This window comes from Anopheles stephensi, chromosome 2 (assembly GCF_013141755.1).
Source record: "Anopheles stephensi strain Indian chromosome 2, UCI_ANSTEP_V1.0, whole genome shotgun sequence".
Classification (NCBI taxonomy): domain Eukaryota; kingdom Metazoa; phylum Arthropoda; class Insecta; order Diptera; family Culicidae; genus Anopheles; species Anopheles stephensi.
The window spans coordinates 88209186-88234881 of NC_050202.1; the positions used below are offsets into that span (position 1 = coordinate 88209186).

The following is a 25696-nucleotide window of genomic DNA, read 5'->3' on the forward strand; positions in this document are numbered from 1 at the left end:
CGGGTTGCATTGAAACATGAGTTAAGCTGGACGAGAAGCCTGGCCATGCTACTCTCAGTTTTTGTGGTAGACAAATGAAGAGTCATTTTAAATCCTCATCCTCAGAAAGTCGAATTGTTATTGCTTTTATTTACATTTCTTCTTCAAGATGCCATTACTTAAAATCATGCATTTCCTGTGATTATTTTTAAAAAGGCCAAAAATTATTATTAAATTAAACATTGTGCCGTTAAATTAAAAATCAAACATTTAAAATCGTTTAAATTTCGCCACGAAACGATCGATCATGCGACTTCTGCGCCACCCTGTTTTCAATTTGACCGTTTGAGATTGGTTTATACCCTCTGCTCGAGATTCAGGCCTAGTTTGTACGTAAGATCGCGACGGTTTCATATGAGACTATACGTATACTCTCCCGGGTTGAGTACTGCGAAAGAAGAACCGCTTCATATGAGGGCACGTGCAAACGTGAGGCAAATTTTTATTTTCTTGTTTAAAATGGCAAAAAATCTCAATCACTCGTTATTTTTGAACATTTTTCATTTTTATTGTAAATTTTACAACTACAAACAATGCACTTCATCGCAATATCTAGCAAAAAGTGGCCATTTTTAAACCAGATTGCGGCTCGAATCAGCCGAAAAATGCTGCCGTGTGCGCACGTCTTAAGATCAACTGGTTTCTTGGCGTTGATGGATGATCGTTTGTTGTCGTGCCTGAAGAGGTAGCTGCAGACGCGCGTTGCTCAAGCTCGAACACATCACGGGAAAGGCGAAACCGAAACCTTCTGGTGGTTTTGTGATTATTGTGTTGTCCCCCAATCGCGCTAGTGGTTGTGCTCGTGTTCTGTGTTCCGTTTTTATTATTGTGTTGCAATCGAGTGAAATTCCGTCTGTTTGCGCGCTTACTTCGGAAGGTGTTTCTTCTGCTGGGCAAAAGCTTCTAGCTCTGCAAAGCTCACTCGTGATAATTTCCAAAACATCACAGCATCTCAATCGTTTCCATAGTTACGCACCGACAGTAGCAAGGTGTGCTGATGAGCAGAAGTACGCTCTAACCTGTGAAACGGTTCGTTTTTGCACATCGAAAACAGCTTCAAAGGCGAGTGTGTGCGTGTGTGTATGTCCGTGTGTGATTTGGTTCCTTTTGCGTTTGTGCCCCAAAGTGAAAGTTGCACACAGAATCGCGTCCGGTCAGAGGTTTCTCGCCTACCTTTGGGGTTGCCTCTTTGTGTGTGCGCCGTGGTTGCGCCTGTGTGTGTTTGTGTCCAGTGGGGGCAAATCTTGAGATCGGCGATCGTTCATCGTGTCAGGATCGACCAGATTGCGTGTGTGTGTTTGCGAGGGTTCCTCATCGGAGGCCACCCGAATCTCGTCGTACCACATCGATCGAGCGCTTTTATGGTTGCTTTGTTACGCATTTGTACGCACAGCGGCTTTTGGGGCAAAACAACAGTCAGCAAATTCTTGCCGCTTTTTCCTCCTGCTGCTGTGTGATGAAAGTGTAGAAAAAAGGTGCAGCGATTTGTAGCGTCACGTTTGGCTGGCTTTTTGTGCGGTTTTCGTGGTGTTTCGCACATTCATTGTGCTTCCCCGTGCATAACTAACCTGCAGAAGAAGGTGTATATTGCACGGGCTCGGGTGCACGCTCATAACGTTCACCAGTGTGTTAGTTTGTGGCTGTGTGTATGTGTGTGGTGGCATATTTGGTCGGTGCATGGTGAATGCAAAATCTGCAAACCAGCACTGCGTGTGAAGTTCATCTTTGCCCCGAAACGGCAGGTGGGCTTTGACGTAAAGCGGTCAGTGGATTGATTCCCGTGTTGAAGCGAAACCCGTGCGCGCACAAAATATGGTTCATTGAACGGAATCGAAAAAAAAAGAAAACAGGCGAAGAAGAACAAAAGCATAGCCGCATAAGCATCAACATCGATCAAGCAGAGCACCGAAACGGAAGCCGGTCGAAACACGGATCGGTAATTAGCTGAAGAGATCACGCCGGAATATTATTTGTTGTTAAAAGGTATTTAAGTTTTCTTTATTATTTTTTATATGGTAAGCTTATATGTTTTTTTTTAATTTTGGAAAGAATTCGTAACCCCTAGACATGGCCCTGCAGCATCACAGGGACTCAAAGAACGATCGAAAGTTTCAAACTCCTGAAAGTATGCAACCTCAGTTTAGACCATCCAGGATGGTTCGGTGGCTGATACGATAGCGACACGGCAGTACCAGTTATCGACTACACAGGGCTTGTAATGGCAGCCTAAGACCTCTTGAGGTTGTTAAACCAAATAAGAAGAACCAGAATTTTCGAGGATTTTCTCTTATTTACTTATTTACTTAGTTACTTATCAAGCAATGTAATCGCTTCGCGGTCTTGACCTACTGCGAAAGTTCTAATTACAATTCACGGTATAGCGCCGTCTTCTGCCGATTCTTTATCCTGGCGATTAAGATATACGACATCACCTCATTAAAATTTGTCACCTGATGAGCTGCATCATTGATGAGCAATTCGCTGCATGATCCTGTGTTTACGTTTAGATGTTTTGTTTACGCTTAGACGTCACACCATACTTGACGAAAGCTAGTTTCGTCAAGTTTTTGATAAACGAAATATTTCAAGGATACAGTGAGTAAGGATGAGTGTCGCTCGCGTGGGGGGCACTCAGAAAGTTTATAAATAGGGCAGAAAACACAATTATATCTCTCTTCGAATTTGGAATCTGAACACGACGCTTGGTAAATATTGCAACACACATCGATCCGAAACTCCGCGAATTCTTCATGGTGCCGTGACCAGGATACATAGCTCGAATTTCTGGTGCTTTCGCGAGTTTGATCGACCCATCGTTCACCGTTTTCTGTGTCGTACCACATTTCGTTTGGATTTTCGTGCACCGTACAGCTGTTTTTGCCGCATCACGCATTACACTGCAGGTCACTCACTCACACGCACATACACACACACACGATTGAACAATGCCCGTACCACCCGTTGTTTTGGCGTCCCGTCGGACAATTTTGTTGGCGTCCCTTACTCGGTACGAGAAATTTTTGGATAGTTTCGTTCACGCACGGGATCAAGTACAAGTGGAGGTTCGCTTAAGAAAATTCGAAACATTATGCAAGGACCTAGAGAGTGTTCAACAAGAATTAGAGGATTCCGCTTCCACGCTGGAAGAAACAACGCAGAATGCTGCATTTCGAGAGAATTTCGAGGATAGATTGATTCGTGTCCAATCTCAACTGCAGGCAAAGCTAGCTCCTACCGCGCACCCGAGCACTGGATCGAACTCACTCAAGGGCATCAAGCTTCCCACCATCGCGCATCATACGTCACAGGGTCACGAACTGAGTCACTCGCGGCGAATAACCTTTCCGCGTCAAACTAGTTTTGGTACCACGTCACATGAAACGCCAAATTGCATTTTATGCAATTCCTCGCATTCATTGCTAAAATGCCCACGATTTGAAGGAATGGAGCCTAAGGATCGCTATCGTTTCGCGATGACCGCGCGTTTATGCACAAATTGCTTACGCGAGAATCATGCGGCTCGTGATTGTCCGGCGCACTACAAATGCCGGTATTGTAATTTGGCACACCACACAAAACTGCACTTCACACCGAATAGCCCTAGTTACACAGCTCCGCCACATCACACACACAACACCGCTAACGATCACACAGCCACCGATAACACACAACCCCCATTTGCAGCAGCACTACAGCAAGCACCCGAGCAGGTATTGCTCCAAACTGCTTTCGTGAATATTATTGATGATTTCGGAATTGCTCATCCTGCGCGCGCGCTGTTGGACAGCGCATCGCAGTCGAATCTTACTAGCGACCGACTCGCTAAACGGCTAAGTTTGAAGACGAGTAACGTACACGTTACCACGCTAAATTGGATTTTGTCACCACCCAACACCTGGAAAACCGTTGTGGCTAATCGTGTTGCTGAGATCCAGAACTATTCACGTCCTCGTCAGTGGAAACACATTCCCGGCTCAACAAATCTCGCCGGCCTGGTATCTCGTGGGATGTCAGCAGTGGACATGCTGAAAAGGTCGATATGGACTTGTGGTCCCGAGTGGTTGGGGCTACCTGCTTTTGATTGGCCAATATCGAATTCATTGCTGGCGGCCGAAGCTGATATTGAAATTCGTCGGACACGCACACAACAATCGTCACAAGTTACTTCATCCGCGATCACACCTAAATTCCTGGAAGCAGCTAAACTCACATTATGCATCCTGGCGCAACAAGACGAGTTTTTATCGGAGATCCGGTTGCTGAAAAAGGGAGAAACTATAGGGCGGCGCTCACCTCTACGGCGCTTGAATCCATTCCTCGATGAGGAAGGAATAATGCGAGTGGGTGGCCGATTGAAGCTTGCACAGCTTCCCTACCAGTTCAAACACCCTATCCTACTTCCCAAGAAACATCCGTTTGCTCGTCTCATCGCATACCACTTTCATAAAAAGCTGATGGATGGCGGGGGAAGACTATTACTTTCCCAGATTCGAGAAGAATATTGGCCGCTCGACGGACGGAGATTAGTGGAAGGAGTAGTCCGTAATTGTTTTCGTTGCATACGACAGGATCCCGCCCTAGTGCAACAACAAACCGGCCAACTTCCGTATCAACGCATCACTCCGAGCCGGCCGTTTTTTGTTACTGGAGTGGATTACGCCGGCCCATTTTGTCTTAAGCCGACGTACAAGAGAGCTGCCGCTGCCAAGTGTTATTTGTTTTTGTTCGTTTTTTTTGCAACCAAGGCGGTTCACCTGGAGCTGGTCAGCGATCTCACCACTGCAGGGTTCTTGGCCGCTTTACTTGGCCGCTTTACGCTTGGCCGCGGGCTACCGTCGGATATACACTCCGACAACGTAAACAACTTGAAGGTTCGTCACACGCGCTAAAAGAATTTTTTGAGTTATTTCAGAGTGAGCAACAGCAAAACATCATCGCAACCAACTGCTCTGACATGGGGATTACCTGGCAATTACTCGTGCAACGTTTCTGGAAGCATTGGACCACTGAGTATCTGCAGGAAATGCAGAAGGACAATAAGGTTGCGGTTCGGTGCGAAATCGTTCCCGGCAGACTGGTCATCCTTGTGGACGATTCCCTCCCCATCACCCGCTGGCCACTGGCGCGCATCATTGATGTACACCCTGGAGAGGATCAGCTTACTCGTGTAGTGAAGCTGAAAACGGCAAAGGGATTAGTCACGCGTCCTGTTACGAAAATTTGCGTTTTACCTGTTGCGAAACCGTCCTGTTAGTACCGCGTGTTAGTTATTTTGTTATGACATTCTGTCATGGGGGGGAGTATGTTTACGTTTAGATGTTTTGTTTACGCTTAGACGTCACACCATACTTGACGAAAGCTAGTTTCGTCAAGTTTTTGATAAACGAAATATTTCAAGGATACAGTGAGTAAGGATGAGTGTCGCTCGCGTGGGGGGCACTCAGAAAGTTTATAAATAGGGCAGAAAACACAATTATATCTCTCTTCGAATTTGGAATCTGAACACGACGCTTGGTAAATATTGCAACACACATCGATCCGAAACTCCGCGAATTCTTCATCCTGATTTCACCGTACAGTTCGTATAACTCGACTGAAAAATCCTTGAGAATATTCCTCTGAATGTATGTTTCAGAGGCGTATGTGATTAGTACTGGGACTATAAATGTTCTATGCAAGGCAACGCTACACTTCTATCCGTTTTGGTTGCCAGAAAAACAAATGTATAATTAATTAGGAAAGTGATTACTTTCCGAGCTATTGAAAATCGGCATTACTGACACGGTCGATCGAATCTGCGCGAATTAGACTAGTCACTTGCAAATTAGATAATCATTCACCGTTTGAGTGACTCCCACGATTATTACGAGGCCCCCTCGGCACAGATTGAACCGATCCCGGTCGATAATGTACGGTCCACATGGCACGACACACTAAACGATAACAATACCACCGTCCTGTCAGTCAACACCATTTTACACCGTCCACAGCAAACACAATAGACCCACGGCAAGTTCCCGGCCGGATTGAACCGTACGCAGGATCGGATTAGGACATATCAACACACAATAAGGACACGTGGCAAAGAGGGCCGATGGTCGGAGGCCCTACGATAATAGCTATTATCACCAGGCGTTTGTCGCTCGCGCGCGGTATCGAATTTACTACGTTATCGGTGGAAAAGTCCCACGTACACACGTTTATGTCCGTTTCGTGAGTGTCAAATGGGTCGATTTTGTGCGATTCTACGACGAAAGCGATTTATTAGTGCACCGCACAGATACGGAATTAAATCAGGGGGAAAATATAGATATATGGTCTACTCAATCCGTCTGAAAGCCATTAACAATTCATCCCGCGTGTGATGGCGATCTCCGATAACCCGAACATAATTTAATGTTCCTTCCCTGGTGCTCATATACATCCCAGCCGATCGGATACTGGAGCTGCAAAATTGCTAATCATTTCCCGTCCCGTCTTGCTCGAGCGTGCAGAAAAGACCGCCCATTACCATGGGCTAGACAACCCTTTCCGGTTGCTCATTGCAGGACCTAGCAACACCTTAGCGAGGCTTTTTTTAATTGCCCGAACCTTACCCGATTTTTTATATCATTCGCATACCTTTTTAAGCCAGTTTTGCGACCCTTTTAAGAGTGTTTTTTCTTGTTTTGTTCTCGACTTCCGGTATCGTGAAGCGCACGGTGTCGACGGATCGTAAACCAACACCTTCCGAGCGAGACAGAGAGAGAGAGAGAAGAAGCAAAGATTTTGAAGCAAAGCGTCACTTCCTCCGGGATTTTTTTTTTCGTTCTTGATGTCATAAAACTAAGGGAAGAAAGGAGTAAAAAAGGGAAGTGTGTGTAATAAAGCCCTTACCGTCTTCAAACGGTTTTTTCCTTCTCCGCTGCCTGTATTACGACATCATGGCCATGAAGACTCACGTTGTGACAGCGGTCCTCACGTGAATCCGGGGTATCTTTACCGGACTGCCGGGGTTAGCGCCAACACACGTGGACTTCGCATTTCTATAACGAAAGTGTACATTGCCGCAACAGATCGGCCGTTGTGGCCAGGGACACGAATGAAAGGGCTGCTGTGAGGAGGTATAGCATAGTAAGGGAATGAATAATGAACGGTAAGAAATTCGCATTTGAATAGCGCACGGTCGGTAACGGTCGCGTTCGTGTTGCGTAGTACAGGAAGTACGTAAAAAAAAGGTTGCACGCTGCTACGTCTCAGCTGTTCGTATCGTGTGGATCTTGAAAGTGTTGGATGCTGTTTACAAGAGCACTGCACAATGAGCGTAGCGAGTGGTCACTGATGGCCATTATATTGATTACTATAAAATGAGGAAATGTATGTCTAATATATAACTTATTAAATTGATTAAATATTGCTTCTTTTTGACAGGTTCACTGAAAAGCTACGTCATTTGGTTATTAAGCCATCAATTCTTATAATGATTCGATTTTTACCACTCACCATTTCCACCATGTGGCCACCATCTCTGCTTCGTCTGCTTCTGCTGATCTTCCTCGCCATCATGATTAGATGGCCAGTTTCGTCAGCTAGCTTGCGCCTGGTTGGCAGGCTCGGTGGGCATTATTATCCAAGAGCTCAAATCATATGTGTCGAATGCCCACCATCGTTTCGCAGCATCGCGGTGTCGGTTTCCGTCTTTGCGTTTCGCGGAAGTGATGCTGGCCGTAGTCCGGCGTGCGATAAGCATGAAATTATTCACACCCGCCCAAACCCACCATCCTTTCCCGTCCACCGGTATTGTCTGGTCGGTGACGCGACATACAAGCAAACGTTAAGCATTATGGTTCGATATGTTACCCTCCACAAAACCTTACTGTCCCACCCACTCAACCGGGTGTCGTGTTTCGTTCGTGGTTTGAAGGATCGTATGTAATGGCCGGCTCACCTTTCCACTGAGTACCTTTAGGCTCAAAAATTGACGCATCGTAATGGTACGCTAATGTCGGTGAGCGTTTGTTCGAGAGAGTCGAAAATTCATGAATTTTCCAGATTTTACCCTTGTTTTCGCGAGCTGTATGTAACTCGCTGTTTTTCAGAATTACAACCTGCCATGTATTCCCAACAGAGGCGTTAAAAAGGGCAAACAACGCAGAAGCCACACAGTGAGAAACATTTGTATGAGCCGTTTCATGGTTTCCTTCGGCATTTGTAACATGCTGCAGAATATTTGTTAAATTCAGGATAATTATTTTAAATCCGCTTACTGAGTGCTATTAATATCATACAAAGCCGTCATTATGAGGTATTAAGAGCTTTATGCACACATGAAAGCATGCCCCATTGAATATTTCGCTTATAGCGGTGTATGGTTTATCGCGCCTGAAAGTATGCACAAAACGTTGTTGCAACAATCGTTTCCGCTTGTGAAGCGACAGAAGATGGATATGGCATGTTTCGGTTAGCTTCAAGCCTCGGACACCCCAAGTCCCTCAGTACTTGGCTGGTATGACTGGCTATTTAAAAGCATAGCATACCTCCAGGCGCTTATAACAAAAGCACCACAAAACCTTTAACCTTGCGATGGTTCAACTTTTATATTCAATCTCCCTATGGAAAACTTGTCGATACGGTTGTTGTGCTGTCTGTTTCAATTTCTAAAATCATTGCTCCTACTGACCCCGCATGATTGCCTGATTATAACCAATGCATTGTGTGCTTTGCTGGTGAAAATGGATCTTCACTTTAACACCATCCATCGCGCTTGGTTTGTGACCGTACCAAGTTATCAGGTTCGGCATGCAAAACACTCACAGCATACAATACATAACTCACGATCATAATTAACATCATGTTCCTTCTTTCCGTTCGTGCGAAAAGTGGTTGCGGCCAAACCAATGGTCCGTGGCTATAAGATGCTGCGAAGAATAATTGGATGCGAAGGAGTGGAGAGCTCACGCCCATACCGCCACCCCGGGAAGTAATCCGGAGTCTTCCGAGCGCAGAAGCCAGCTACGACTCTTCAGTTCTTCAGCTGGAGTTGTGTTGGCCAATTGCCAATTGAAACAATTTAGCGCTACACTACACACACACAGCTCATCCTCTACCGGTGAATGCCATGATGACGTGCGGCCAGTTTCGGGAGGGAGTAAAATTGAGGTCGAACTGGTCGCGGTGTCCTTTGGCGCGGGTCGGACTAGGGGGGGCTGTGGGTTGAGGATGATTCCGCCGAAGCACAGGACAAGAAGATCATCGAGTTCACGCTGAATTCCATAACGCAATTATAAAATTTACTGCTTCCGGCACTGTTCCGGCCAGTGGTTGTGTGGCCAGTCCAGCAGCGAAGGATTCATGCTCGGCTTATACGGGTAGAATTGCTAGAGCTGCTGCGAGAAAACAGTTGATGTGATGCTCTGGTTTTCTTTATCTTTTTCTCTCCCTTTCTGGTCGTCTAAATTAGATTGAATTAAGAACGATGAGGCACGGGCACGATATGGCGAAGCTAAGATCTCCTCCCTCAACACACGATGAATCGCTCCTTTCCGGGAGTTATCCTTTCCCAAGAGATGCTTCGTTTTGCTGAAGATCGAGTCGAAAAGTTTTTTTTTCGCATAAGGTTTTCTTTGTTTCTTTGTTTGTGATTCCTCAGCTTCCATACCAATCGCCTCCAGAATAGGATTCCATCGTCCAGTATAGATCCACTGTAAACAGAGTATGTGCACGTTTGGGGTAGTGAGCCTGGGAAATTGTGCTAGAAACATCGAGAAATTTGATGGAAACGGATAACGAGAATATTTGTTACTTTTCACAGGAATTGCCCCTACTGTACGGAGAATACAGGCCATTTAGTCGAGATTGATTTTTCACTTTTATTCTCCAACTTCCGATGCTGCAGCTGCCCTTGCGAATGCCTTGGTAAGGAGGGAAGGACCATGCTTGGCGAGACTAATCAGTGGCGTGGACTGGTGGAGAAAGCTGATTACCTAGCGAAAACAAAAAGAAACACACCGAGAGAGAGCAAGGCATCCGTATCATCGTCGTGATTGATACAGTTTCATATTTCGATTTCGATTATTCGCTTCTAGCAGTTCCCGGGAGGTTGTTCCGTGGCGCTCCGGATACCGATATTGCAAACCGGTAAATGTTGATTTATGACCCGCGGGCGTTTGCATAGAGATTTGGCAGCCTCGGATCAGGCCAGACGTTGGCTTTGGGAACCGTTGGTGAAACCAGCGCTCGAGCCTTGTGGACGAGGTCACGATGCGTCCCGTGCGTTTTTCGGACGGTAAGGATGGAAATTCTCGTTGCGCTGATTGATGGGGATTTTATGAATCTGGACTTTTATTGGACTCAATTGAACGAATCTGCTGCAGCATGCGCCCGGAGACTCTTTGGCTTTCCCTTGACTTGAGACTCGGAGATGTCGGATGTGATGATGGTGCCAGTCGACGATGGGACGATGATGGCGATGATGATGTTGTTGAACGGACTTTGGTAACAACCCTGTTGATTCTATGCACCCGATAGGACGGTGCAATGATGCTGCTGGTGCATCGCTGCACGGACCATTAGCTAGTTTGGTGTGTCTGTGTGTGTGTGTGTTATTATTCTTAATTAATAGCGCAATGTTCGGGTTTGCGGAGCGTAGAATTGTGTGAAGGTTATCATGAATGATGGCATTTTAATGAAATGATTGATCTGCATTTCACTTTGAATTTGTAGAACTCGTTTCAACTGAGCTATGATGATTCGGTTTGGGGAAGCAATCTCTACGTAATGAGCTGCAATATTTAGATTTATTAATTGGTGTGATTTTCGTAAGAATTTTCATCAATCACTTTACTTTATCCTTAAAGCAACTGTGTTTAAAATGCAGCTAAAATAGTGATTCTACATCTCCGCAGTTGTATTATGCTGCTGTAATAAACACGTCATCGGTAACAAAACTGTCAATGAGCATTGACCGAAACCAAACCGTCATAAAATTACCTTGTTAGGACATTCAGTCATGCACTCATAAGTTGCCAAGTTTACTACAGTGTCCTTTCTACACCGTGGTTCGAGCCGACAGATCGAGCCCAATTTAGACCACCGGCCAACGGTCAGATACATAAATATTCAACCTACCGGCTCGTATCGCTCAGTGAAACACCAACCATCTTCTGCTGCTGTCTTCCCACCGATACAGCTCGGAATGCTTTGCCGCAGCATTAGTGGTCAATAAAGTGCGCTTCTTAACGATAAACACTTGCCTTGCTCCGCAATTGTGTGCCCATCAAAACTTACACCATTCAGCGCGACGATGGAGCACGCACCTCCTTCTCCCCTGTTCACGGCAAGGATGAAACTTTTCCTTTCCAGAGAATTTTGGGTCTGAAAACACAGCTTCACTGGCTCTGCCGTGGCATCTCTGGCGGGCGTAAGAAAATGTTTGCCTGGCGTAAACAATCGGACATGCCTGAAGTTTGACTGTACGGTGCTCGCTGCTGGTCGTCCCTGTACTGTTGCACACGAAATGGAATGGATCGATTGTGCTTAATTAGAGAGCAAAGTTTATTTCCGACCATCATGGGAGGCGGCACAGACAGATGCAACTTTTGAGATGCGCTTGCATTGCATGAACAATCACCCCGGTCGACTAGAGAAGGGTAGATACGACGGTTTCGGTGCATCTTTGCGTTGAATGGAAGAAACTGGATGGGAAAAGGGAGGGAGATTGTGGGGCAGTGTGTTTTAGCTTGGAACAAATAATTAGACTCCTCCTGAAAAGCGGGCACAATTTATGTTATTGAATTAGACAGAAAGGCGAATTGATGTATGGAATACTGTATGGGGCATTACTTCCTCGGAAGCAGAATTGTTTTTGAATGAATATTACAAACAGTATGATGTATAGCAAAGATTTCACTGATTTTGAGGTTCTCTAATAAGACTTTGCAGAAGTTAAAATGGTTTCTCAAAACAAACTAAGAGTATAGTTTGGAAGTAACGCTTTGCTGTACTAATTGCAGACTTTAGGGCGCAAAAACATGTATCACATGGATAACTTGTTCTCCTTTATTGCTGCCTGGAGGACACGATGTACATAATCAAATCAAGATCCTTAAGTGAAGGATATAGATGCTGTAGTTTTACTCCTGACAGTATGCAATTTGCCTTACAAATGTACGTGCTTTACAGCGCTTTTCTATCGACCGGCGACGATTTGATTGGTGCTGAATCGATAAAACAATTTCTAAACTAAATTAAATGCTGCTACCTAAACATATGTTGTGGTGAAGTCACCAGCCACACATACGAAAAAGCTTGACCGTAAAATATTGCCACCGGAAGCTTTCCCCTAACACAGCACAAAGCGGCGATAAATTTGGCTTCTACATGACAATATCGCGACGGTTCGATTGGTCTTCAATTGAGCCTCGTGTACTCAACTTATGGGCAATATATTGGCCACAGGACACATTTTCGGTGCCAGCTAGACAAATGTACCATGGCGATGGTCTTTCCCGATCTTTCACCGATTATCCTGCTGCGTCGTCAGAATGGTCGGTTGTAAATTTTGTGCGCCAGAATTGGAGATAAATTTTCCACCCCAAAAAAAAAAACCGCCCTCAAATCCATCCACACGTTGTTCAGTGGACGCAGTCGATAACGAGTGTGCTTTCTTAAAAATCGAACCATAACGTTTGCTCAACAATTCACAAATCGACACTCCTATTTACTGTCGTCGGTTGATGGGTTTTTGGCGCTTCGGGCATGCAGACATCTATGCGCTGTGCTGCCGAGTTGAGTCGTTGTTTTAATGCCGAATTGGCACAACCGATACCCCCGTACGTTTGCTGCTTCGCCACAAGCACACAGCAAACACTCTCACACAGTAAAAATGTTGGCGATGAATGAACAATTTTCTACTGCCTGCCTGCCGCCGACTCGGCGAAAAGCGAAATGGCACAAATTGTTAACCGATTGCTCGGGCTGGTGCAGCACACGCTGATGCGCAATAACTAATGCTACGGTCGGAGTGTGGTCTAGTTCCAGTGTGGACGACAGCGCACGACTCCTCTTCACACCTGGAGGCTATCACGAAAAATGGCTCGTCGACGTAAAACGTGTGGGCAGAAATTGTGCATACACTTCCAATGCACCTCACCGGCAGCACTACTTCCTTTGCCCGCCCCCTTTCCCTCCCGACACAATGCAATCAATCAAAGTGTCGACGAAAGTCCGTCTAGCCAGGGGGGGGGGCCGGTGGGGCTGATGGGAAAAGAAGCTCCCAGAACTGTATTGCGGGTAGAACCGGGGCGGCCGAGCGTGCCTCTCTAATGAAGCGAACACAACACTAATCGACCCCCTTGGCGGTTGGGCCTAGTTGTGGTTGGGCTCTCGAAACGTCACACGAGATGCTCCCACGTTGATTAGCTGGGTATGGTGTTGTGTGTGCGTCATTATCGGAAGTAGACCCGGGTCCAGAACGTAGGCATCACCTTGGGCAGTGTGCGGTCAAATGCTGGCGGTGAAGTAATATCGGAACAGTTAACGTTAGTGGTTCGCTCCCGATAGAGAGGCACGGTGCAAAGTTTGCTATCGATCCGTAAACTTGGACAGACAACGTCCATGCGAAGGAAAAGTGCACCCAGGAAACGCATCCTGGCTCGTAGCAGTGCAATGCTACTCCGGCCAGCTAACGAAAACTCTCTTCTGTGGCAAGGTGCACTTAACGTGTGGAACGTGCTTGAGTGAAGTAGCGATGCCAATTCGTTCTTAACCACACCACACAAGTGTCAATTATAATATTCCGAATCGATTCCTCATTGTGGTGGAATTAGTTGGTGTGGCTTTTCCATTCGAGTGCGTGTGTGCGTGTGTAAACCCTGTTAATTAGTTAATTAAGATCGTCCTACTCAGGAAAAATGGCCGCGTGATGTTTAAACTAGCCACCCGATATGCAGCAACGCGTGCGTTTCCGGCAAAGCTCTAGAACGATGATGAAGCGTACAGGCGACCTTTTCGCGCGGATGTTCAAAAACAGCAGCACGGCTGTGTTGGCCAAACTGTAGAACCAAATGGGAGCAATACGACACCGTACACCGGAGTTTTTGTCCCTCCCCTGGCTTCTAAAGTTTATTTCGATAGGTTGCCCTTTTATCACTTTTCGCTAATTGTAATGGCGTTGGGTGGCTAGCACATGGCTCGCACGATCCGGAAGTTTGATGGGAGTAACGTCTTCTGGACGCGAAAATGGTATCCATTCGCGTGGGTCGGTGCGGGTGAAAAGTTGTAAATGATACCTGCACCACTTCGGAGATGACAGAGAGCGGTGACAGAGGGAAGCTTAGCGAGAAGGGAAGAAATTATGATAAATGACCTATACCGATAGTTCGTTTGAGGATGGTGTGCGTGTGTGCTGTGGATGGTTCGGATCGATCGCGAAGTCGGCAGAAGATCGTTTCAAATATCCAATTCATGATGTGGTCTTCTTGGGTGTTTGGTGGTATGCCTAGTATCAGTGAAAGACAAACAAATAAGCTTGCTTAATATGGCACAATAATTAATTCCATCAAGTGATGTATGTCTGTAAGTGCATGAAGCCATTTGAAGTTATTCAAATTTTGAACGATGGCCGAATGCCTGATCATACAAGTTTGCACAAATCTAATACTATGAACGCGGTGGCATCAGCTCGAGGTAATTTATTGTGGGCGCTGTGTTATTAATCTTGCTTATCTATCCAGCTTCATATAGAAGAAAAACTTAACTTTATTATTGAAGTTCTTGCACATACACACACCCGAGCGAGTAACTCTGGACCTCAGTAACAAACAGTGAAGACCAAGTTTTCTAATGCGACGCCAGTACAGTACGGCTTGCAGTCAGCAGTGAATAAAACCAAAATTAATGTGCATAGTGTTTGGACGTCGGTGGAAAGTTTAGCATAAAATATGACCCCGAGTGGTCACACATGAGTGCCAGGAAGATGCTTCAACGCGGGCTATACTCGAAACATTACACACAAAATTAATTAATCTATTTTAATGAGCTCTCGGCGGGCAAAGTTTTTGGGAAATGCAATGGCATTGATTAATTAAATCACAGCTCCGTTGCACTCGTTGGAGGAGGATTGTCGCTACGAAATCTGTTCAAGAATGTATATGCCTTAAAGACCGTGGCTTTAAGCTACAATCCATAGCAAATAAGCACACACACAGGGTGAGGTGTGTTCGTCTTTCAACGCTAATCAGGTGAATATTTGTGCAACCAAGAAACGCCAGCCTTCCTCTATGCGGGTTCGGTTGGTCCTCAAGAATAAGACGAAACCTGCTGTTTAACTTGGCACCCGGGCCACTCATTAAACATTCACTAATCAAATTGTGGATCTGTACAAACATTTGCTGCGCGGAACTGATTGTCTGTTAAATTGACGAAATGGCTAAAGCAAACAGAGTGTCCTCCCTGGTACGTGGGAATTCCTGTGGGAACCTCAACTTCTACCCTTCTCTACATCGCACTGGTTACGCGAAACGCTTCACAACCCAATCGAAGCAGATCGCACACGATTCAATGCCACGGCGTTGACGATGCGGGAAGCATCTATCCGAGCATTACTTATTAATGTCAATAATTATTCAATTTATACGCCATCAATTGGTAACCAGTACTGTGGACGGTCGCGCATAGTCGTCCCTGCAATGGGAGATGGGATCCTACATTGTTATGTCCCGCAGTTCGTTCCTCCATTTTATCACCACTATTAGTGTCCGCTCGGATGGGATGGATGAGCGTTATTGGGTTGAGAGCTAAAAGGAGGTTCCTTTTGGAGTTGGTGTACCGATCCCACCAGTCCGATCCGGTTTCGTTGCGGCAGCACGGAAACTCTAACATAGCTTTGACAATTCGTGTAGTGACGCTTGTGGAGGAGGAAAACCACATCTCAATTAGAAGAAAGGGAATCGATTACATGCTATCGATCCTCGGTGGCTAGACGACTATTTCTGTCCCGTGTTTTATTTCGCTGTTATCTTCCTCATCGTGAAGCACGTGGAACGTGGCTAATTCTGACTTATTTTCTATTCACCAAACGAGGATGGTTTTCGTTACGAATCTTTCAAACGAAACTTCTTCCTGAGTCATTTTTACGACGTCGTACCTGTTTTGCTAACTCGCCATTTTATTTGTCATTGTAGCAAGAGCGATGGGCTCCCAACTCTCCCTGGCGTCGTCCAGTACAAGACGACCGAAATTAATTATTTCGGTCTCGGATGCTATGGATGTGATGGTGGGTTTTGGTCTTCTTATCATCAACCTTATGACAAGATGGTTTGGATTGCTTCACAGGATCTAGCTGCCCTTGCTGACGGTCCGGACAATCGCTCGTTAATGATTGAAGAACCGTCAGGTCAAGAGGCCATTGCATGTGGCTTCTTTTTGCGTGGGTCTCTGTATATCAAAGGCACGTACTTTTGGTAATGGTTGAATGGAGAAAATAAAAATCTGTACAGCAATTAATTTGTGTGGCCATTCGAGCGGTTTATGTAAATTACCGAGAAGAGGAAAAAAGAGAGCATTGGGGGATGTGAACCGGATTCTGATGATTTTAAATATTCATCCTAAAAAGGTATAATGTTTGCAATTTCATTAGAATTAGGTTTATCGAGCGATGAAGATAAAATTTTCAATTGGTTTTATCGGTCCCTAAATTGGTTGCTCAGAGAGGTTTTCTTCTACACTTCCAGCTACCGAGTCGCAAGTAGCTGTGTGTTTGTTAAATTGTAATCTGCATCAAAATCCATCGCATACATAAATTAATTAATGTACACTGTATGCTCCTCGGAAGCAATGCTACAGAGAGCGCATGTAAACAGCAGCGCTCAGCATCAAAACATCCCTCAAACGTTCAAGAAATCCCTGTTTGCTCATGTTGCTTCTCATAAACCCTACAACGGAGATGCATCCCCCAGAATCCGGATGTAGTATAGCTTGCGGGTTGCAATGCAGAGCAACAACCACAACACCGTACATGAGGTACGCTCCATACGCTTTGGTAATAAATCCTACTTTAACAGACGCGCTTTTCCACGCGATATCTGTAATTGAATTTGAAGACGGAAGGCGAAAGAGCTGCTGGAATACACAACCATACACCCGGCAGAATGTTAGTATTTGCAGCCACTTTGCCCAGGTAGAGAAGCAAACAACCTCTCAGTCTTGTTCGTATGCATCATGTTCGGTCTGTCAACATGGAAAATCAATAACGTTGAGATTGTGTGGCACAGCCGAACCTGGTGCAAGAACGTTGTTTTGAAGGCGACGATTGTACATCATCACGACACCGGCACATCGACACGTTAACAACAACTAGGCCGAGACGTGAAAATGGTGCATATGTTGCAGCAACACATGCACATAGGTATCGTTCGCTTTCCAGCTTATTTTCCCATCAATAAACGATCCCTGTTTTGGTGTTTGAAACTTTCCACACAACAAACGCACACGGTCGGATGCAACCAGCAAAATGCACAAGTTTCTTAGAACATAAATCCCCAACCCCCATGTGCTTCAGAGCAGTAAGGCCTCAGCTCGTAGTTAGTCGAACCGGCCTGTGAGTGATTGGATTGCAATTGTGACGCTCGTTGTTTGCCGAATATGTTTCCAATTCAATTTGCACGGCATGTGGGTAAGCCACTTGCAACCACCCACTGGACACTGTTCGCATTCGGAAGAACTCGCCCAGGACTTTTCGGGACATGACTTTAACCGCTGCTTCCAGGGTTAGAAAAGAAAAGATTTCAAAGTGTGTTTTTTGTTCGTTGTCTGGATAAAAATACATTGTACAAAAAGACACGTGTTTTTGTCGAAAGCAGACGTTGGAAGAGTTGAAGAACAAGTTAGGTTGGCTGTGTAAAGGAAGCTTAACCAAAAATAGCACCCACGTTCTAGAGCTTCACCGGATTAGCGTGTCGTGGATTTATTCCTTTTGGGCATATTTAAAGACCAATGAAATTTAAGTTAAGCATTACGGATTGGTAACCAGCCGCCAGGTGCAATTCACCCGGTCGAGAACATCAAGACACCTAAGGACGTTCGCTTAGGAACCCTCGCCGTCGTCACAAGCGAACCCGGTCCAAGAAAATGTGTAAAATACGGCGATCATTTTTCTTCTTCGGTAAGACTCTTAACATACCCGCTTTACCTTCGATGGTTGTGTTTTCTGTTTCGCACTGGTAAGCTTCAACCCCGAACGCACTTACCCGGGTGGTGTATTGTTAATGTTGTTGTTCGCACTCCCCACGCCCCAAACGATTGGCACACCATCAGTAGAATAATGGGCAGGAAAAATAGGCTTACCGAGTGGCAGTACGATGTGAAAATTTGCACACTCATTTCCGAGAAACTGCTGCACCTGTTTCCTTTCTTTCTATCGATTATGACGCATCCCCAGCTCCCCGCAAACAACGGGTGTGATGCTGCGGTGGGACGGAATGTGGTTGGAAAATCGAATCAAAAATCCATGCCAACGGTTTCGAAAGTTTAGCACCCCCACTTGCACACACACATACATAAAGATAGGATGGCCGCCTCGGTTCCTGTTCACCTCCATCCTCCCAAGGAACGGAATCAAAGGACTGGTGGAGACCTGGAAAGTGGGAAATAAAAAATCGCACCTAAATTATGATACAACCTGCAAGCAGGGAGTTGGCGGTTGTATCCCAGATTGGATCCAGACTTTTTTTTATCGCTAAATGGAGCAAGGCAAGAACGCACAGGTAAAGGACGAGTAGTTAACGAGATTTCTGCCGAACGCAGCTGCGTACTTTTAGGGGGGAGTTGTTTTATAAATTGTTATTTGTATTTACTGCACATACTTCTCGTACTTGGGTTCAAACTTTGAGATGCTTCTGGCGAGGAAGCTATTTTTGAAATCAGCTGTTCAATATCCAAGTCACGGGATTAATTATTGGACTAGGTGCGTACTCCAAAAATCTTTAAAATATTCCAATCTAAATATCCTTGTTGGAATCTTTCGATTTCAACTAATCTCCACTGTGGAAGGCAATTAAATTCTTATTGGAAAATATATGAAGTCCCTTAAATCGATATCCACACTCTTTCAAATAAATCGATAGGTCGACTTTGAGGATGATTTCCCTAATCGCTTTCTTTTTTACACAAACGGGATCAAATATTCCTTTCCTCACTAGTCGCTCGACTTGAAGCTGTCCGAATTTCCATGTGAAGCACTGTACAACATTAGATCTCAAGAAAATATTCGCACGTCTTTTGCGTGTCAAGCAAATACAGCCCGCACCGCAACACAACATATAATCCCTTCCATGCGAAAAAGGAGCATAAAAAGAGGAAGAGAGTGAGAGAGAGAGAGAGGCATCGCTTGACAGCTGCAGCTGTTTCTGGCCGTTATGGCGCGCGGCTTGTTTTCAAACAGCACGAACCATCTCACCGACACTCGCGCATCTTCTCGGGGACATTTGTATATGTGTGTGTGAGTGCGTAAGCTGGATGCGCATTGTGGAAGAAAGGGTGCGTTTACAATATGACAATGCGTGTTGTATGAGTGTAGTAGTGAGTGTTGTATGTCCCAGCAGGATTTCAACGTGTGTGTGCCGTTGGTGGGATGCGTGAACAACATAAAGCATAAAGCAAAAAGGGCATTTGTTTTTGTCAGTTAGGAAGAACGCGCACAAGACTGTTGACACAAGGCTGTCAACGCGTGGGAAAGAAGACGCTGTTAATACGTTAATTTAACTCCAACCAGTGTAGTGTCCGGTAGTTATTATACGAATTAGCTTCAGAAGCACCACGCGATCATTACGCGATGCAAAACGCCGCCGTCTGGCCCAAGGTGTAAGTGAAAACGGACGTTGACGCGCGACCGCCGACGCAGACTTTGGTGCCACGAAAGAGAGTCGCGCCTTGATGCCCAACTCCAACAGTGCCGTATGCGTGGATGACGGTGCGGTGTTTGCCGTTTGTGAAAAAGAAAGGAAGCAATGCTTTCTGACGATGCCGCTAATAAAGGAACCACAAAACAAGCGTTTCATTGGCGAAGAAAGTGGCCCGCGAGAGTGAGATGGCACACAATGCACGAAAAGCCTTGCCACCGATTGCTGTTGACGATCTGTTTGTTCGGATGTGCGCGCGGAGTAGAGTTTTCACAAGTTCAATTAAAAGTAAAATAGCGGTCGGGAAAAAAAGGAAACTCTTCCGAGCTTCTTGTGCGAAGTTATAACCGTCCGTCTGTCGATTCGTCGAGTGCGAGTGAGTGAAGAAAGGAAGGCTAAAGTGAAGCGTAAAACATCTCTATCATCTTGCAAACCGGTGGGGCAAAATGGTGGTGAAAATGTAAAGTGAAGAAGAATAGAAGTCGAAAACTCCCTCCACACCGTCCCAGCAGCTTAATTTTCCCCATACAAAGCACATACGGTGCAAAGATAACAAATGGAAAGCAAAACAACAGAAACGAAAATGGAAACGTCTTCGGTGGTGGTTTTGAATTATGTGTACGTGCTTGCGTGTGCGTGTGTGTGTGTGTGTGTGTGGAAATCTTTCTTTTTCCCGTTCAACCTGTTTCCCGAACGAGATGTGTTGCCAATGATAACAGAAAGAGATGAGAGAGACAGACAGCAAAAAAAAGCACACACCGTTAGCAATTGAGCGTGGAAAGCAATCGACAAACGGTGTGGAAACCCGGCAGCGGGCGGTCGGGAAAAACACACCGCACACTCACACAAAAAAAGTGAAATTAATCGCGGAAAAATTGCTTCGCTGTCATTTTCGAATGAAATGAAGAGTGAAATGGGTGCTCAGAAGCTGGAAAGAGAAAAAAAGCGAAAAGAAAGCCGGTTGGAAAAAAAACACGCAGATGGAAAAAGAAAAGTCTCCCCACTTGAATCAAACAAAATGCAAAAAGAAAATTTACAAACAGGCGTCATGGGAAGGAAATGTTCATCATTTTAATGGGAAAAACAAAAGAGGAAACATGGCTTAGGTTCCCCGGGAAGTGTGTGAAAACAACAATACACTTACTGTCGCTCGGATCTTGTATTCGACGTCGCTTATTTGAACTCCAATCTGTCGAATTCATTGACACTAACCATCACATTATGCTGGCAAAGATTCACTTTCGTCCACCAGTTCTGTTTGTCTGTCGCTTTCTTCACTTTTTGGCGTGCAGTATGCATACTTTGAGGCGCAACCAGAATTTAAAATAATGTTTACCCGCAACGAAAGGGTTTGTACGTTCTTTCGGTCGCCCGTCGCGTTACGTTCTTTCTGCTCCACATTTCCACAAGGCGATTCCCAAAAACATTAAATAGGAAGATGGAACAGAACTGAACTGTCTTTTGTGCTGTCAGTTTAAGTACGGAAGTACCAAAATACCGGCCACCGGGGCCAACAGAAACGCTTGTCAGCTTTGACAACCTCGACAGGGTTAAATCATCCGGATGTGTTTTGTCATCTTGGCTGGCAGTAAACACGGTGCCCGGTAAATATTAAACATTGACTCTGTGGGGAGTCAACATTTTCCCGCCTATTCCTATTGTGTGATGCGGTTTGAAAAGGAAAGTGGTTCGAAAAGGGGGAGCGGACAAACATAATGCTCCCTGGGAGGTGGCAATTCTCCCACACATTTCCCAGGCGTTCGAGGGAAAGCTGCACTAGCCGAAAGAGAAAGTTAATTTGTAGGTTTGAATTTTCCACCGCTCGCGATCGCGATGAAAAGCAAGCTTTTCTTCAATCGTTAGATGTTGCGTTTCCAGTCCGATGCACCGCGATCAGTCCGAGAACCAGGCGGTAGTCGATTGCATCGCGCAGTCATCTTTTTCCCCCGTTTTTATATAACGGATTAATTACATCTTCGCTAACGGAGCACTGAGCTTCTCTGAGCTTTCGATTGTGAGCAGCAGTTGGCTGCTGTACCATCTCATTAAATGTGCGCACAGACAGACGGTGGGAGTTGATGCTTGGCCACCTGGTTAGCCGTCATTATGTCACACCGTATTGGTACGTTGTAATCAGCACGAAAGGGCACAACAGTTTGATCTTTTCGATTTAAATTTGTGAAAATTGTAATGATCATACTGTTGCATTAATTAGTCTCTGAATAGAATTTCAATGCTCGTTTTTCGACCATGATTATCATCTGAAGTCTATGTCCACACGATTCTTCTATAAGGTTTCTTCAACCCTTATCCTGTTGCCTTTAATCTTCTTGCTACGTTAAGGGATTAAAAGATTAATGTATGGCTGGTTGGACAAACGTCACAAACACCTCAAAAGCAACTTATCAATCAGTGGTAGCAAAAATCCTTCCAAATTGGCACCACCGCCGCCGGAAAACCTCGAACGCAAAGGGTGACGCAGCCTCATCAAACAAAGCCTCGTCGTAAGCGAAACAAACACATAATAATCATTTCTGGCAACCGAACGCCTGATGGCGATTGGTGATCAGAGTTTCCATGCCGAAAATGGAGGAACCAATTTGTATCCTTCCAACCCCCGCATCGAACACTCCAATGCGCGTTACTACACCCCGATCGCTAGCGGCAACTCCAACAAATCGACCTCAATTTGGCACCCCGATGGCTATTACTTGAAGATCGTTTCAAAGCCTTCCCACCACCGACCGTCGTCAATCCTGGTGTGACCGAGTTTTTTGAGTTTCCTTTTGCGGCTTTACCGAAAGAAGGAAGAAAAATCCCTCCGGAATCGTCGCGCTACCACGGTTCCGAATGTCAGTATTTGACCATACTGTTGTTGGTGGACGTACGCACTAAAAAAAGAAAGGGGAGATCCATTAACAGCTGCTCCATTAACAGCAAAAGGGAACATTTGACTCTTCCTGTTTCTTGCCATCACCATCCCAGTCCAGTGGCGATGGTTTATCGTGGAAGTGTTGGGGGAAGGGAAGGAAATATATTCACGGATGAGTTTCCATTTCCCCACGAGGCTTGACCGTGCCGAACCGGACCCGGACCGGGAAGTCACAGTGAAATGGCAGAATGTGCAAAGGCAAAGGCGTACGAAAAAGGGCTTTGTAGCCATTGTGCGTTACGATGGAAATGTTCTGTCAGCCGGGTTTGGGTCCCTTTGGGTCCTTTGACGGAATGACGTTTTGATACTTTTTGGCACGCGCGCTTACAGAGGCACAAGAAATCGGCTGTTTAATCGGTGTGACATTTTGAAGGATCGGTTGTTCTCGGTCTCAGTTGACTCTTTTTTCTTTCCATTTCCTTCTACGAGGAACGAACTCCCCTATGGGAGAGAGAAGCGAACAAGTTGCACACGATAAAGATGGAATCGCATATTGTGGAAAGAAGAAAGTCATACATAAATCACGGATGGGAGGAAGCTTTAAAAGGAGGAATCCTTTTTTTGTTACATATCAATAGTTCAAGTTTAAATTGCCGAGAGATTTGGTGTGGAGAACCTGCATCAAACTCGATTTTGGTATCACCCCCCCCCCCCCCCCCTTTGGCACGATGGAATAGCAATTAAAGCGAGTCAAAGCAATTCCGGCTTCAGGATTTGAAACCAAGTCTTCCGGCTTACTACCTTATAACGTTAAGAGTTGGCCATTTAGCAGTTAGTTGCTGGTGACTTTAGAAGGCAATCAGTATGAAACATATTGATTATATTGCACGTTTAGCGTGATGGAACAATTTCGATTGAAATATTGAGCTGCAACAGTTTAGCTACGGTTCACATCAATCGTTGTACTCAATCAGCAGACCGAAATTGTAGTAATTCGATAACGTACCGGCATCCACTAATAAACCTTGCGTCACAACTCACGCCAGTCCTGGTCGCAGCTCCCGCACAACCCCAAGGGATACTTCGGTGCGCTGCGCTACCGTAGCTAATTCCAAAAGCAATTCGTTATCAGGAGCGGCAGGAGCTCACCATCATTCATGGGCAGCAGTCCCCACACACAAACGATGACTTCGGGGCTGATGGGTGTCTCCTGGAGAAGTAATGATGTGACGTGACGAGATAAAAGTACGATCGCACAACACAACTAACAAACTGCTCCAGCCGTTCCCGTTCCTTCCATCGATTTTCTTCCCGAACCTTGTGACCTTTCCCGGGGTACCAACCCCCCCCCCCCTCCCCAACAAAAGGGCACTGATTGTGACTAATGGTAAAGCTACCACCACCGGTGCGGAAGGGGCCCCTCGCGAAGGAAGCGGTGTAGCGACGCGGTGGCGAATAAAAAATGAAGCAAATTTCATTGCGAAAACTCTTCACCGACCGGGCGACGTTTCTTGGTGCAAACTTCAAACGGAAACGTTTCTCGTACAAAAATTGGTACTTTCGGAAGAACCCCAAAGGCGAGACGAGGACCAACCGCCATAAATGGAAATCTGCTCCGAACGCAAGGCAGGCAGCCAGGCAGGCAAATGTCACGAATTCCGACGCCAAATTCAATGCCGCTCTTACAGTTGTAAACATTCCCGGCAGACATTTCCGGTGCGCTGTGGCTGGCAGCACAGGAACAGCAATGCCAGCATCAAATCGAGTTTCGGGTGCTCTGTCGCACGCTCCCACTAGCGCCACCCGCTCGACAAAATGTGCGGCGGTCGCTGTAAAGGATGAATTGTGCGCCATTTTGGGGGTTATTTTATTTTATTTCAGTGTCGTTGAGTGGCATTGATGGGAAAAAGATTTCAATCAAGCAGAAGATGGCGTTTCTGCATGGGCAGGAGTGATAGAGAATTGGGCGCGCGCACCTCCTATCCCTGGTCCGAACGGAAAGTTCTTGGAAGAATCCGCGGCACCTCTTCAACGGCTGGTAGATATTGTTATTTCTTCTATTTTGCACGCGGCGGCATATCCGGAAAACGTGGTTAGGTAAGAGTTATGTTTCGCGATTCATCAACAGAAAGCGAACCTGACTGAAGCTGGCAGAGGGGAACGGTCATGAACAGATAAAATTGATACCGAGCTGCTGGAAGGATGTTCGACACAGGGAAGCTTGCCGGGACAAGTCACAAAGGTTAACGAGCGCCGAAGACATGAAGCGCAGTCAAAAGTTTGGCCCAAAACTCGTGGCAAAACTTCACCAGCCGAACGTCATCAAACATTTTCATTAACCGTTTCCTAGAGCGAATCAGCCGATTGTCGCAGCACGGTTTGGACATCATGCACAATGTTCGCCAGGGAATTCGCCAACCAGTTTATGGGTTCAAGATTCTGTCAGAAGCTGGCTGCGCTTTGCCATCTTTCTAGTTTTGCGAACGAGACTTTTGCAGGACGTTCCACGCCCAACGACATGCACACTGCTCGGCACGGAGCTCTGCCGAGGTTCGTTAGCATGCTGCTTCTTGGGAAAGAGTTTCTAAATTTTATTATACCACCAGTGTCATCAAAATCTGATCCCGGGAGATCATCATCCTCCGCCGGTTTTTGAGGGCAAAAGATCATAGCTAAAGCTGTAATCAAATACTGCAAACTGTCCGGATGAGATATAGTGGTACAGCGATAAGCTTTCAGCGCGTGGTCTGGCTGGCTGTAAGAACGACGGGACTAGTGCGCCCGAATATCGTTACGTTTCATCACGACTGGCTACAGCGGAAAACGCATCGAGCGCGTAATTTGGTTATATTGAAAGAAAATGACCTGTAAAGCGAGCACTTTTTAGGGAAACTCTCTCGTTGGTTTTAGT

At 45.8% G+C, this 25696-nt stretch overlaps 1 protein-coding gene across 4 annotated transcripts in view; it reads left to right on the plus strand.

Annotated features, from left to right (window-relative positions):
• Nucleotides 1-25696, plus strand: part of LOC118505033 — a 94347-nt gene that overhangs the window by 38139 nt on the left and 30512 nt on the right. The window contains exon 1 of one of the 4 annotated variants that reach the window (XM_036040265.1): nucleotides 17899-18178. The exons of 1 other annotated variant lie outside the window; for it this stretch is intronic. In XM_036040265.1, the coding sequence (XP_035896158.1) occupies nucleotides 18145-18178 (34 nt within the window). In that variant the 5' untranslated portion in view covers nucleotides 17899-18144. Of the gene's footprint in view, nucleotides 1-17898; nucleotides 18179-19694; nucleotides 19876-25696 lie in introns of those variants that run through there. 2 more of the 4 variants (XM_036040263.1, XM_036040262.1) reach the window with 2 other exon arrangements.